The 14,784-nt window shown below is 38.2% G+C and overlaps 2 protein-coding genes across 4 annotated transcripts; both read left to right on the top strand.

Annotated features, from left to right (window-relative positions):
- Positions 1-6,640: 6,640 nt before the first annotated feature.
- Positions 6,641-13,098, top strand: LOC121992757 (serine/threonine-protein kinase BSK1-like). 3 transcript variants are annotated; one of them, XM_042547315.1, is made up of 10 exons: positions 6,641-6,785; positions 6,862-7,316; positions 7,431-7,566; positions 8,112-8,245; positions 9,230-9,335; positions 10,298-10,383; positions 11,194-11,382; positions 12,066-12,233; positions 12,319-12,432; positions 12,677-13,098. In XM_042547315.1, exons 2-10 carry the CDS (start codon positions 6,981-6,983, stop codon positions 12,929-12,931), a joined length of 1,524 nt encoding a protein of 507 aa, XP_042403249.1. In that variant the 5' UTR covers positions 6,641-6,785; positions 6,862-6,980; the 3' UTR covers positions 12,932-13,098. The 3 variants fall into 3 exon arrangements, with proteins under 3 accessions (XP_042403249.1, XP_042403248.1, XP_042403250.1); XM_042547314.1 differs by having other exon boundaries at positions 6,648-6,776; XM_042547316.1 differs by having other exon boundaries at positions 6,664-6,776; positions 6,869-7,316.
- Positions 13,099-13,352: 254 nt separating this feature from the next.
- Positions 13,353-14,328, top strand: LOC121992758. The gene has a single exon (XM_042547317.1). The coding sequence runs from the start codon at positions 13,401-13,403 to the stop codon at positions 14,199-14,201; it is 801 nt and encodes a 266-aa protein (XP_042403251.1). The 5' UTR covers positions 13,353-13,400; the 3' UTR covers positions 14,202-14,328.
- Positions 14,329-14,784: the final 456 nt, after the last annotated feature.

Genomic DNA, 14,784 nt, shown 5'->3' with positions numbered 1-14,784 from the left:
TACAGTTCATTGGGTTGTTGTTCTTCATATTCTCAGGTATCTTCGGGACACTCAATTTCAAAGTCTTTTATTTCCTTCTACTTCATCTCTTGAGCTGCGTGCATACTCTGATGCGGATTGAGTTGGTGATCCTACGAATCGCAAATCTACCACTGACTTCTGCATTTTTCTTGGTGATCCTCCCTGGTTGTAACCAAGTAAATCCTTTATGTCTCTTCCTTTCTTCATTTAGTTTCCTATTTTCTTAAGCAAGTATTGATTTAATAAAGTTGTAAAAGTTCGAGGAAGGTTTTGTTGTCTTTTTATTGTGCAGGCTATTCACCCTCTCCAGTCGGTCGCCAAATGGACCAACAAGTGGTATTAGAGCCCAACAACTTCAGGAGGACTAACCGCCAAATGAAGCACATGAGATGACCGGACCAAACATCTACCCACCAAAGTTTGAGAGCGAATTTACGAGCTGGAAGAAAAGGATGTAGATATTCTTTAAAATAGATTTTGATTTGCTTTTAATAATGAAATTTGGTTTTGTAGCACCTGAGGGTAAAGAAGAATACCAATGGACGAAGAAGGAGCAAACCGACTTCATGGCAAACGGCAAAGTAAAGTTTCATCTGCTAAACGTCTTACCACCATAGGAAGTCAACGAGATCAGAGCCTATGAGTCAACCAAGGAGCTCTGGGAGATATTCCTGGAACTACATGAAGGGACCTCGGAGGTAAAACTAGCAAGACGGGACCTACTCCAGAACCAAATCAGCAACCTCCGGTCAGAAGAAGTCAAAGCTGTCACACACCTCCATGCAAGAATAAAGGAACTCATCACCGAAATCATGAATCTCGGAGAAAAGGTAAGCAATCAAGATTCGCTAAGGTACGCACTTAACGTATTTCCTATGACTACTGAATAGGCATCATTAGTAGATGCTTATTATATATCTAAGGATCTAGAGTCAAGTACTTTAGAAGAAATATTTTCAACTTTTAAAGTTCATGAAATGAGATGTGCAGATTTGAAAAAGGAGCCAAAGCACAATATTGTCTTAAAAGCAAAGATGGACGAACGAGATTCTGAATCTTCTCTCGATGACAAAGAAATGACACTCATGGTAAGTAAATTTAGAAAATTATTTAAAACTAAAAAATTTAATCAAGTGCAGGGTACAAAAAGAAAAGGAAAGTACAATTCCACCACTGCAATGAAGAAGCGCATGTCAAAGATAACTGCCCAAAATTGAAGGACAAGTGCAAGGACAAGGAAAAGAATAAGAAACCAACCCGACCCAAGTATAATCTGAAGGCGACGTGAGATGACATGTCATCCGAATCGAAGATAGAAGCGCTCGCCGTACTTGTGCTAGTGGCAAGTCGCCAAGAAGATGAAGACGAAGCAAGCTCGTCCGAAATGAGCATCGAGAGCATCGATGAAGGGAGAGCAACATCGGAAGAAAGTAACACTTTAGGAGAAGCTTCATACTGTGGGATCGACAAGGTAAGTCGAGTACAGTCTCTTCCTCCTAGCAAGTCATTTCAGTTTATAAAACTATTATCGAAAAATTGTTGTAAGTTAGAAAAAGAAAATAAAGAGTTAAAATTAACCTTAGTTGGTTCTTGTCGATTAAAAGATTTCAACAAAGTAAAAATAGAAAATGAAAAATTGAAAAAGAAAATAAAAAATTTAAAAAGTCATGCATGTTGAACTTTTATATCTATTTTGGATTCCAAAATCATATTTAGACTGATTTTTTTCTTAGGACTTTCAGAGAGAAAATTGAATATTTAATTTCTTTAAAAGACTTTGTCTAGAAAGTGGTTATTGTTCCAATAACCAAGAAGGCTTAGTGTCTCACCGTAGCCTAGAAATAAATTATTGAAATAAGTATTTAATTGACTAACTATTAAGAATTAATTATTATAAAAATATTTTTTTCAAAATTTATATTTGAAATTATTTAGAAGTTAATTTTTTGTGAAAAATAACTTTATCTGTAAGAGAAATTTCAAATATTAAATTTTTCTGAATGTTGAATTTTTTTTAATGATAATGTCAACTTTATATTATTTGACTTATAGATGTTAATTTTTTTTTCCAAACTTAAAATTTAATATCTTTTCCTTAGACTTTATATTATCTTTTTTTAGAAGTTTTAATGTACCTCATTTTTTTTATCAAAAGGGGAAGTATTAAAGATGAAGTTTAGGGGGAGGGTAGTACAATTTTTTAAATTTTTGTACTTGCAAAAATTTTAATTTTTTTTTACTTACAAAATTTGAAATGTCATTTTATAATTGTTACATTTTGTGATTTACCCTAACTTAACTTGAGGTTTGCTCACATCAAAAAGGGGAGATTGTAAGTATCTCAAGGTAGTTTTGATGTGATTAACCAAGTCAGGTTAGGTCCTGTTGGTATTTAACCCTTGTGTTTAAGTGTGTAGTAACTTAGGAACATAGGAAGTTGAGCGAAAAATGTAGCTAGCGAGAAGGATGACACGGGAGAGAACCGATGTGCTCGGTGCGTTCGAGGTACAAGTTGCTACGGAAGAGTACGCGGGCGGATAAGAAGGAGGCACGTATCATTTCCGAGGGACAAGAAGCTGGAGCAAAAGATTGCTCGAGAAGGATGGAAGTTGAGTTCGGGTGAGCTCTATTTCGGATGGTAGAGATCACCCAAGAGAGAGGAGCCGGAATGGAAGACCCGTACTAATGCGAGCGGAGCCGGAGCGGAAGTCTCGGACCAAGGCGAGAGGAAACGGAGCGGAAGACCGGGACCAAAAAATCAACAAAAGTTGATTTTTTTTGTCTAAGTGCCTGGAACCCTTTCGGGCGCCCGGAGCAGAAAATTATCCGGAACATGATGTAGCACGTTCTATTACAATGGGGATAAAAGTTTATCCCCTCCCAGTTGTAACCAAGCGCCTAGAACCCTCCTAAGCGCCTGGAACCCTTCTAGGCACCCCGACCAGGGCTATAAATACAGTCCTGGTCCAAGAAGCTTAGACAGAACACTTGTAAACGATTTCTTTTATCTAGCTTTGCATTTTGAGTGCTTTAAATGTTGTAAGAGGCTTCTCTGCCTGAAGGAGATGTTAGTGAGCTTTTATCTTCTTTGGATTAACAACCTTCCCAGTTGTAACCAAGTAAATTTTTTGTGCCTCTTCCTTTCTTCATTTAGTTTCTTGTTTTCTTACGCAAGTGTTTGATTTAATAAAGCTATAAAATTTCGAGGAAGGTTTTTTTTATTGTGCAGGCTATTCACCCTCTCCAATCGGTCACCAAAGGGACCAATAGATCCTATAATCTCTACTGGTCCTTAAGCAGACCTCTTTTATTGAGTCATTCAATTGCATTTTGTATACTCTCATTCTGTATATTCCCTTACCCTATGTCAGATTAAGCTCCTCAATCACGTGTTGCACAACATTAATATATTCACTGGAGAATGGTAGAGTGTATCAGGATCCTGAGAAATCTCTTTGATAATAACATATGTTGTGTTGAAATTCTGTTCGGGTGATTGATAATAATATGAATATAAGTGTCGTATGCCCGATCAATCCTTTACCTGACCGGGTGTATGTGCACTTTGGTCGGACGTATCTAGAAAGATTTATGAAGCTGAGGGCATTAAGCTCGGATAACCAGTCACATATATAAGGAATGACAAGGCTGAGCGCCTTTATCCCAGTCGGTCTTTATCTGGCCGGTCACACATATGAGAACTGATGAGGTTGAGCACCTTTATTATAGCCGGTCTTTATCTCACCGGTCACATATATGGGAATTGATTAGGCTGAGCGCCTTTATCCTAGCCGGTCTTTATCTGGCCGGTCACACATATGAGAACTGATGAGGCTGAGCGCCTTTATCTTGGCCAATCTTTATTTGGCTAGTCACACATATGGGAACTGATGAGGCTGAGTACCTTTATCCCGACCAGTCTTTATCTGGTCGGTCACACATATGAGAACTGATGAGGCTAAGCGTCTTTATCCCGGCCAGTCTTTATCTAGCCGGTCGTACATATGAGAACTGATAAGGCTGAGCGTCTTTAACCTGGCCAAATATTTGTACGTTTAGAGCATACATGCTAGCTTGACTTTAAGACCAGACGAATTCACATGCACACTGTTACTTATGATTGATATGTTGTAGAATGAGTCAGTCATTCTGGCCACTATATAAGACCGGCTAGCCTTAAACTTAACCTCCCTAAAATCTGGCCGCCCTTGAGACATTGTACTCCCTGGTTCGATCGGCTAACGACTGACCATCTTCCCCTGGCCAGATTAAAAGTCAATTTAGTTAACCTAAGGATTTAACACTGGCGAACTAATCCAAGCCAGATGAAGGGATATTACTCTTTTTGCAATAAAACTTCTACATCATCTTGACTTTGACCACCTTATCATCTTGGCTCCTACTACTATATAATTTTTCCGGGTCCACTCATCATAACTCGTATTAGCTATCAAGATTGACATATATTTTGGGACTAAGATAAAATTTGAGATTGAGATAGAGTCTGTTTCCAGAGCCCCTTCACTGGGAGTTTGAGGATACTGAGCAAATTTTAATGATCAGGTTTGAGTCCCATCTGATCAGGGTTCACATTGGATCAAGTTGGACTTACTATGACTTTAAATGACAAGTCAAGAGGACTCTTAACCCACTTAACACGCGGAGATGATCCTCTGGTCCTGTCTGCCCTGGTCTGTTCTTGGATCAGGGGCAGTGATTAGAGGGATTGAAAAGTCCCTATCTATTTAGCAGGTAGAGATCATTCAATCCTTTCAATCACTATAATAGACTAGGACTTGATCCGTTATATGTAGACCAGAGGATCCCTGTTCCTTAACACGTAAGGGTTTAAGAAAACTACTGCAACCCATGCCTTCTTCATTAATTAACTATTATTAATGGTGACACCATTATGTAAGATAAACCTCCTTGTACCCGTAGTCTTTCCTGTGGCCATTGTATTTTTTTAATCGATGTCTCTTCTATTTTGTAATTGTCCAACCGTTTCTGAGTTTGATTGAGATTTGTCGATTCTACTTTTTGAAGCTGACTTAGAAAGCCCCGGTGGAAGCTCAGTCATTCTGTTGAGCTTACTCGGAAGAAATGGTTTGACCCAACCTGAACTCATCGTGAGGTTGGCCGACTTGATCGAACTCTGCCTGTGAACGAACTTGGGAAGACCAGTCCGACCTGATCGAACTCATCTCGAATTAAGCTGACTTGAATTAAATTTTGATTTGACTTAGGGATGTTAAAAATAAATATAATTCGTGTTGACTCGAAAAAATCAGATTAAGTTGGGAATTTTTAAATTCGGATGGAAGGATTTTTTATTTTAAAATTTTTGAATCGGATTTGGAAATATTAAGATAAAAATAAAAAATTAGGATTTTCCTTGAACATACCAAGTGGTGCCCGCAGCACCCCTCCATGTCAATGGCTTTTTTTTTCGCCCAGAGTGTTTTTTTAATTCATTTTATATCAATTTATCGTTATAATAACAAATAAATGTTTATTCCAATTGCTCCATATGTAAGTTGATTATATGAATCCTTTTACAATATTAAATTCGATCCCTTATTATATTTTTATATGTATTTAAATAAATTTTATTAAATATTATTATTATTAATTAAATATTTTTTTTAGTTTTCATTAATTGCTTAAATATATTCATATCATCAATTTTTTTAATAGACAATTAAATTTTTTTTAACGTCTTATTTCTTTCCTATCTTATATCTATAATACTAAATTTTCTCTCCAATATAAAGTTTAGATACTAAAATTACATTTGTAGCCAAACAAACTCCGTGGATTTAAACACAATGAGATCATGATTTTATAATAATTTAATTTATAGAATAATCTTTAATATTTTTGAAAAATCTCATAGAAAACTTGAGAAAAGAAAAAGATTCAAAGTGATTTTCTAACAAAAGACAATCTCACAAATTTCAGTCGCCAAATTATTCTTGTCATTGTAAATACTACTCCCTTGGATACATTCAGGAACGCCAACCTTAACCAAGCATTCTGTAACGGCGGCACTTTCACTTGATTGCGATGACACAAAATCCAAAACCACAGCGGCCATTACTGTTCAAAAAACTGAATTCAATTCAACGTGAGCCAAGAGGTGGATGTGGATGGAAGCTTGATTCAAGCCCGGTTGGCTCCGAGTCTTCTCTTCCCCACAAGAGCCGGTAGCTAATGGCTGTTTGTTTATGTATGATCACTTTTGCTCGTCAAACAACGCGCTGTGGACTCGGCCAAACGCGCGGAAGTGATACGCCGGTCCCTTCAGCCACTTTCAGAACAGAGCGACCCGGCAATCTTTCCACCAACCTGATTTACACGCCCAGAAATTGGGCGAAGTTTAGAAGCTGTTCCAAAAATTTAGGAAATGCAAAAAAGAAATGTTGAAAGGCGGCCCGTGACAAGAGTTCGCGACTCGTGAGATTCATGTATTCTTTTCATTCTGATAAAGATCTGTCACCGCCTGACACCTATTTTCAGCAACAAATCAAACAAAGTAGATATTTTTCTAACAAAGTAAAGTAGAGTTGTGCGAAGAGCAACTGTGGTTGCATGTACTAAATGCTGCTTGTTTATTGTGCGTCCAGTTAAGGCCGAAGAAGATACGGAATAAAAGGAAACGAATTTTAATATTTGGCGGTACAACTGGAGGCCGAGTTATCGCCGAAAGGAAGGAAGAGGAAATGGAGAAGCAAGTGATGGCAGTAGAGCAGAAGGTGTAGTTGGTTGGTTCTCTATTCTCTGGCCTTTTTCACTTTACCTCTGTAAAAAAGTTGGCATTTTTCACTGTTTTCCTTGTAGTTATCAGTTTTAACTGAGGCATACATAGAAGGGTAGAGACGAGAAATACAGAAGTTTTCATCGAGAAAGGAGTAGCTTTTGTTGTCGTCGACTCGGCTTCGTCGTCGCTGGTGGCGGTGATGGGGTGCTGCTGCTGCAAGTCCTCCCTGCAGCCGGAGATCCAGCAGACGGAGGAGAAGTGGAGCAACCAAAGCCAGCATCAACAGCAGCGCCGCCGCCCGTCCTTGACGCTCCAGGCGGCGGAGGGAGGCGGAGGGCGAGAGGTTCCGGCCTTCGACCAGTTCTCGCTGGCGGAGCTCAGGGCGGCGACCGACGGATTCAGCCCTAATAACGTTGTGTCGGAGAGCAGCGACAAGACCCCTAATGTGGTCTACAAGGGCCGGCTGCAGAACCGCCGGTGGATCGCCGTCAAGAAATTCTCTAGGACTGCCTGGCCGGATCCCAAACAGTTCGCCGTTGGCCTCTTTCCCCACTCCTTCGATTTCGTTTCGATTCCTCTCTATTTGTTTCTGGATTGATCTTGTTCTTGGTAGCAAAAAGGGAATAATTGGTTCTTCTTGGAATTGCAGGAGGAAGCATGGGGAGTTGGGAAATTGAGGCACAGGAGGCTGGCGAATCTGATTGGGTACTGTTGCGAAGGGGATGAGAGGCTTCTGGTTGCTGAGTACATGCCAAATGACACCCTTGCAAAGCATCTCTTCCACTGTATGTATTGCCAGCACTCAATTATCTTTTTCTTCACTTGAAATGGCAACTTCATTAGTCAAAAAATGAGTGTTACTCGTCATTTTTGCTGAAAGCTGGAGTCTTTCAATTTGTAGGGTTTTTTATCCTATTAGGAACATTATGCCATAGTTTGAATTTTCGTTTTTAGTTGATTTTTTTTAAGCAGATACCTTCGTTGATACTAGTATGCATAATTTTCAAGTGAACTTCCTATGAAATTGGTAATTCAAAATTCTGATGGGAGTAATTGTATTAGATTGATCTAATTAGCATCAGGAAGCACTGTACGATGTCTAGGTTCTTCTAACAACAACAATATAAAATCTTGATTTTCAAATGAAGCATGGTGAGTTTTTGGTTCCCTATCTAGAAGGTACAATCTAATAACAGTTTTAGTAAATGAAAACAATTACTTTTTGATAAAAAAATTCAATTTTTTAACATCTTATGCAAGATTTAGTTGTATTACTTCTTTAAGCTTACTTTATATGGAATCTTACCATTTATCATTGTTTGCTTTGAAGGGGAAAACCAAACCATTGAATGGGCTATGCGTTTAAGAGTTGCATTCTATATTGCTGAAGCCCTCAACTACTGTAGCAATGAGGAACGACCACTATATCATGACCTGAATGCTTACAGAGTCCTTTTTGATGAGGTGATCAAGCTATTCATTGTTGAATCACCTTTCAATTGTGTGAAACATCATTGTAATTTGTACCCTGAAAACAAAGATAACTTTGTTGAGATGATCAGCTTTTATTCCATAATTGTCTGCAATGTTATGGAACTTTGTTTTCTAGGTTTCTTATTTCTGAAAACTTCTACTTGGAAACTAAGATGTAGTGATTTGTCAAATCTCATGAACATGGATTTTTTTTTCTATACTAAAGATATTTCTTCTCTATGATTGGATTAAATTGGTCAAATTTCTGCGAGTTTAGAGCTAGGATATACTTACGAGCAAAGCTTTCGTTGCTGTTTGAGAGTGCATTTTTTATTTAGCTGGATTTTCCATCTTCAAAAATCCCTGAATACAATTTGTCATTTTCCTTCTGTTGGTTTAGTGTGTGTATTATGAAGTCATTTACTAACTATAGGCCATGATATTCTGTTCGTGCATAATAAAAACCAATTTTATTTTATTTTTATCTATCAATAGCAGTATTAACGAAGTTAAGTGAAGCACAGTTAGAGTCATTCTCTGATTCACCATTCAATCCCTTCTTCCTTTTTTCTAAGAGTGAAATTGCCAAAACATATTTTGTACTTAGGGCTATAAGATTAAGAGGCCAAGTGAATGTAATTCTTGATGCCAGAATATTTTTTTTTAAAGTACGGGCTTGTTAGATCATAAATGTACAATTATGTTGAAATTGGCGAGATCCATTTCCCCCTTTTGTCAAAATTGCTGCAATCACAAAAAGACCATGTTCATGCACTTTTTTACCTTTACCATGCAACTAGACTGAAGGTAACATCAATGTGTAAAACTTTTGAGAATAGGTTCAGAAAGTGTAACATGAAAAAAAAAGTAACTAATTACTATTCTTTCATTTGTAAATTTGATGCAATCACAGAGATTGGTGTGGATCTGTTTAAAATGCTGAGTTTTAGTTTATTTTTATACATATGTATGCAGGATGGTGATCCACGACTTTCTTGTTTTGGTCTTATGAAGAACAGCAGGGATGGGAAAAGTTATAGCACAAATCTAGCATATACACCACCAGAGTATTTAAGAAATGGTACTAGCTTATTTAAAGAGTTTTGTTACGTATATTAAGCTTACATTCCTCAAGATACTAATTTCATTTGCACAAAATCTCTATGTTTTTTGTACATTTTTCTACAGACAAAACTCTTCTGTATACTCAAGCATAATGCTTTATTTTTGGCGTGGAAAGGACTAGTCTTTTTTGTCATTGAATTTTGTGTTATATGTACCTTCCTTAAGTAACATTTAGAAAAATATTCTGTACATTGATAAATTACAATCTGCCAAAACAAATCAGTATTAATTTTCTCCTATTAGGAAATCAGTGGAGAGTATGAAGCTTGACAAAGATGGAGAATTATAGATGTTTACTATTACTTCATACCACCAGATTAGAATACATGAAGTTCCAATCCCATTCCAAAGAACTGCCTCTTCTCTCCTTTGATGCAAGATTATATTGGTATTCCCTTTTGTTCCCTTCATATGCTAATAGCATAGGTAAATTGTACAGACCTTGTAGTAAATTTGAATTACAGGTCCACTTCATATTGGTTTCAGGCTGTGATGATCCTCAAACATGCCTACGTAGTCTGAAATGCTATGGCAATGCTTTATATAAGTTTTATGTACTGTTCAATCTACCTGATTTGATTATTATTGTCCATTTTGTATGACAATGCTTTGGTATTTTGATGATAATCCAATGCAAACTTCATACTGATCATATATATATATATGTAACATACACACCCACACACACAAACTTGCCTAGTTGCTTTATTTCCAGTTTATTAGTCAATTTGGTTGGGGTCCAATCAATTTGAAACTAGGTGGAGTCCTACATACACAGAACTTCATACAGTGCCGTTCATGTTTTTCTTTTTTTTGAACATTTATTGGGAAAGTTTGTAGCAAGGTATATCTTCCAATTGCCAAATTTACTATTTGAATCACCACTCAGATGACTGGAATATCTTGAATTCTCTGCAGGGAGAGTAACACCAGAGAGTGTGATATTTAGTTTTGGCACCGTGCTCTTGGATCTTTTGAGTGGAAAGCGCATTCCTCCTTCTCGTGTAAGTGTTTATACCATTCTCATATCTTGTTGGTTGTGGGTAGGCAATAAGACACCATTGTGATTAAAATAAGGTTGTTGACAGACTGTATAATATATTGAGAGCCTATGAAATGTTACCTTTGTTACTCAAACCAAAACAAAATTGAGAAAATTGCCATTGTGGTGTCTCATTGGCTACAAGCATATTAGCTTTCTAAGCCAAGATTAGTACAAATATCTATTGTTAAAAAAAAAAAAAAAGACAAGGCTGAAAAATTGCAATCAAAGAATGCCACAAATATCAACCAGCCTTTTATTTTAGGCAGCATGAATTTTGTCATCATTGTTCATGGCTCTATTTTCGTCCTACTTAGCTCCATCGTGGCACTAGGTTGGCGGAAAAGAAAAGTGATTGTGAATGACAAGAGCCACTCACATATATTTCTTAACAAGGATTCATGAGTTTTGAGATCAAATAGCCAAATGTTAAATCGTTTGGGTTATATTTGTCCAAAATTGAAATTTCATCCACAATGTAATTTTCTCACTTAAACTAGGTCCATGAGTTGCATGCCTTATCAAGGCCGTGTCAACCATATAAAAGGATTAGGGAAAATGATAGTTTATCTATTTTTGGTACCTGTGAATATTCCAACTTCAGTTTAATTGTGCCCATCTGTAACTATATTTATCACTTTGTCCACTTGTGATTAGCAAAGTTTGTAGAGCATGGACTCCTATACATTTGTCCATCTGTATTGGTTATACTATATGAAGAGACAAATAAGTTTGAGTGGTTGTCTGGTTGATGAAATCCAAATTCTTGCAGGCTCTTGACATGATACGTGATAAAAATACTTTAGTCTTAATGGATTCCCACTTGGAAGGAAATTTCTCGACCGAAGAGGCAACTACACTTGTTGACCTAGCTTCTCAGTGCTTACAGTCTGAGCCTAGGGACCGGCCCAATTCAAAGAAACTGGTGGCAACACTTGGGCCATTGCAAAGCAAATCAGAGGTACAGTTTCCTTTCCGATATTTCTTGAATATGAATAAAAAAATACTCCAATTATCTGCCGCATATAAATTATGAACCATTCAATTTTACAAAATGTCCAAGTTGCCAAATCTGTAAAGTATTCTTAGTCCATTAGTATTTTTGAAAGTTAATTGATACAGTAGCTTCCTTTTTTATTCTAAAACAATTTAAGCATTGATATATTGGGAATAATTCAAGAAAATGTGTGATTCTGCAAACTACTAGCTCATTGGTTTTACAAAAGTCCGTGGAGTGCACTATTTGTGGAGAAATTGTTATTGGAAAAAAAAAACTAAAATGCTTATAGGTTAGGTGACTCTTATAAACTTGTTAAGTACTTAAGTTGCCACAAATTAAAAGATTTACATAAATGAGGCTGCCAATGCTACATTTCTGAAATGTTATAGTGGTCTAGTGTTTGGTATCTGCATTGATATATTTTTTTCATAGTTTTCTTTTTAAACTTCAAAGTTTGTGTATTGCAATAATGTTGTGTGTTATACATCTCGTTGATTGGATGTTCATCCAAGCAAATCTAAAGATTCAGATAAATGAGGCAGTCAATGCTACATTTCTGAAATGTTATAATGATCTAGTGCTTCATATCTTCCCTGTTGAGCAGCTGCACTGTTTATGCATGGTAATAATCTTGTGTTATACAGGTGCCATCTTACGTTATGATGGGCTTTGAGAAGCAGCGTGAAGAAGCTCCTCCACCTCCGCAGCAACCTCTGTCGCCTATGGGGGAGGCCTGCTCCAGAATGGATCTTACAGCTATCCATCAGATTTTAGTAATGACACACTACAGAGATGATGAAGTAACAAATGAGGTATTTGTGCGACCTGAAATTATTTTGAATGCTTTTAGTTTGTAGATAATAGAATTATGGATTCATCTCTTCATGTTTGTATCAGCTATCATTTCAAGAATGGACACAGCAGATGAGGGATATGCTGGAAGCACGGAAGCGAGGGGATTTTGCTTTCCGCGACAAAGAATTTAAAACAGCAATTGAGTGTTACTCACAGGTATGTCTATTCAACATAATTAAATGTGGAAAAAAAAGGATTCTTTCATTGAGATGAAAACTGAATTTTGGTCTGAGACTTCAGAGATAGTGTTAAATGTTGAGTTTATTGATGTATTTATTGGATTGAAGGTAAACTAGCAGATGCTATTTAGACTTCATCAGGGAAATTAAGTATAGGATTACCCACATTGCTTTATCTACTTGCAAAAGTTGATATTGCTCTTTCCTATTTTCTCTTGCAGTTCATCGACGTCGGCACAATGATCTCACCGACTGTGTATGCTAGGCGAAGTTTGTGTCATCTTTTGTGCGACCAACCTGATGCTGCTCTACGAGATGCAATGCAAGCTCAATGTCTTTACCCTGATTGGCCTACTGCTTTCTATATGCAAGCCGTTGCTCTCGCCAAGCTGAACATGCAGGGCGACTCGCAGGACATGTTGCAGGAAGCTGCGATGCTCGAAGAGAAGCGGCAGAAGAACACTAGAGGCTCCTAGTTTGGTCATGTTCCTGTGATTGTATCTTCTCACTATGCTTGTTCATGTTGTGCTTGCGTGCCTGGGGAAAAAAATATCATAGAGAAAAATGGTTTGGATCAATTCAATGTATTTGGTTCTTTGTCATCTATCTCTTGAACTAAAGATGTGAATAATTTGATGAATCCCATGAAGCAATCCAAAGCTAAATGCGCATATTCAACGTATCATCGTCCTTTTCATAGTGACAGTTTACACGTCGCTACCAATAATTGATGCAACTGAAAGATCTGAAGCAGAAACAATGTGCTAAATAAGCAGCAATCAAATATGACATGTGAAAATTGTGTTGTCGATCTTATCACTAATAATGAACTAGATTTTTTGAAGCCATTATCGACAGTTAGAGCACGATGTGCTCCATGGACGTATAAAGTAGAGGACGCCACCATCCATTCTTTCATCCCCAAAATCAAAGCCAAGGAAGAAGATGACTGCTGCAGTCATGGAACAGCAAACCTTCCATGTCCGATCCGTCAGCCTCCAATCGAGATCTCGTCATCCAGTAGCAATCAAGGTGGAAGAAGAGCTGCAGAGACTAAAGACAGCTGCGACTTCCATGTCTTCGTCGACGGAGATCTGCGATGGACTGAGAGGTCTCGGGGATCTCTACGCTTGTGTCGGAGATCTCCTCCACTTGCCGAGCCTTCAGCAGACTGCCTTCTGTTCCAAACAGAGGAAACGGTTGGAAGAGGAACTGGAGGCGTCTCTCCTGCTGCTCGATCTCGTCGACAACATGAGGGAGTTGGTGGCGACCGCGAAGGGGCGAGTTCAAGGCCTGCAATCAGACCTTCGAAGACGAAGTGCCACCTCACCGGTTATGTTGGGTAGTGTCCGAAAGGAGATGCAGAAGAACGTGAACAAGTGCCACAAACTGTTGAAGAAGATGGACGAGAAGTGCAGATCATCGGTTTCACTAGAGGCGGACTGTGGAGTGTTGATCGAGTCAAGAGATGTCACCGTCTCTGTGCTTCGCTCTGCGCTGGGTCTCTTGGCCATGGCATGCCAAAAGCCGAAGTGGACGAGGCGGTTATGGACTCTGAAATCCACCCAAACGCAGAGAGCACCTGAGTTGGGGGAATCCCTTTTCTACTCTTCTTCTCAATTAGTGCAAGAACAGATGGATGCAGCAGAGGCGACCATGGAAGCCGTGGAGACGGAGCTGCAGAGATTGCTTCGGAGACTGATCCAGTGGAGAGTGTGTTTCCTTAACTTCCTCAGCCTTAATTGATCTCCGGCGCAGTGTTTTAATCAGGACTGCTGGTGGTTTTCATACTAGATTTTGTACATCATCGAATGCTTGTACATCTTTGTAAATGAGAGCTTTCACATGAATCAGCGATATTATTATGCAATAATTCAGTCATTAAAATAGACAGGGAAATCATCAAGAACTAGAACACAAATTAAGAATCAACAAGAACACGCAAAATGTCAAACAAAAGCTCTAGAATTTCGCTGTTGCGACTTGATTCAACGAATAGCCTTCCGGCTGTGATCACCAAACGCACGCTGCAGAGGTTTACCGAACTAATAACTATACGAACTGTCTTCCTCGTAGTAATCCTCCGTCACTTCACAGGAATAATCCACTGTCACAGTTGATCCATCTGCTTCTTGATAATTATAGGAATAATCTTCCTCCAGATTTTCCACATAGTGGCTTGATCCATCGTCTACACTTCTATCCTGATTTGGCATTGCATCTGCATCTGCACCTTCATGATCACAGAAATATTCGTGATGGACTGGTCCATCGTCTACATCTCCCTCTCGATTCGGAATCGAGTTTAATCCATCGTCGTGGCCTCCGT

The sequence above is a fragment of the Zingiber officinale genome, chromosome 6B (assembly GCF_018446385.1).
Source record: "Zingiber officinale cultivar Zhangliang chromosome 6B, Zo_v1.1, whole genome shotgun sequence".
Lineage (NCBI taxonomy): Eukaryota > Viridiplantae > Streptophyta > Magnoliopsida > Zingiberales > Zingiberaceae > Zingiber > Zingiber officinale.
Note: the sequence above shows the minus strand (reverse complement) of the source record. Positions and strands in the feature narration are given on the sequence as shown.

Coding starts and splice junctions, on each gene's coding strand:
- LOC121992758 (XM_042547317.1), top strand. CDS start 13,401: ATGACTGCTGCAGTCATGGAACAGCAAACCTTCCATGTCCGATCCGTC.
- LOC121992757 (XM_042547315.1), top strand. CDS start 6,981: ATGGGGTGCTGCTGCTGCAAGTCCTCCCTGCAGCCGGAGATCCAGCAG. Junction 7,317..7,430: donor CGGATCCCAAACAGTTCGCC/GTTGGCCTCTTT, acceptor TTGGAATTGCAG/GAGGAAGCATGGGGAGTTGG. Junction 9,336..10,297: donor ACCAGAGTATTTAAGAAATG/GTACTAGCTTAT, acceptor AATTCTCTGCAG/GGAGAGTAACACCAGAGAGT.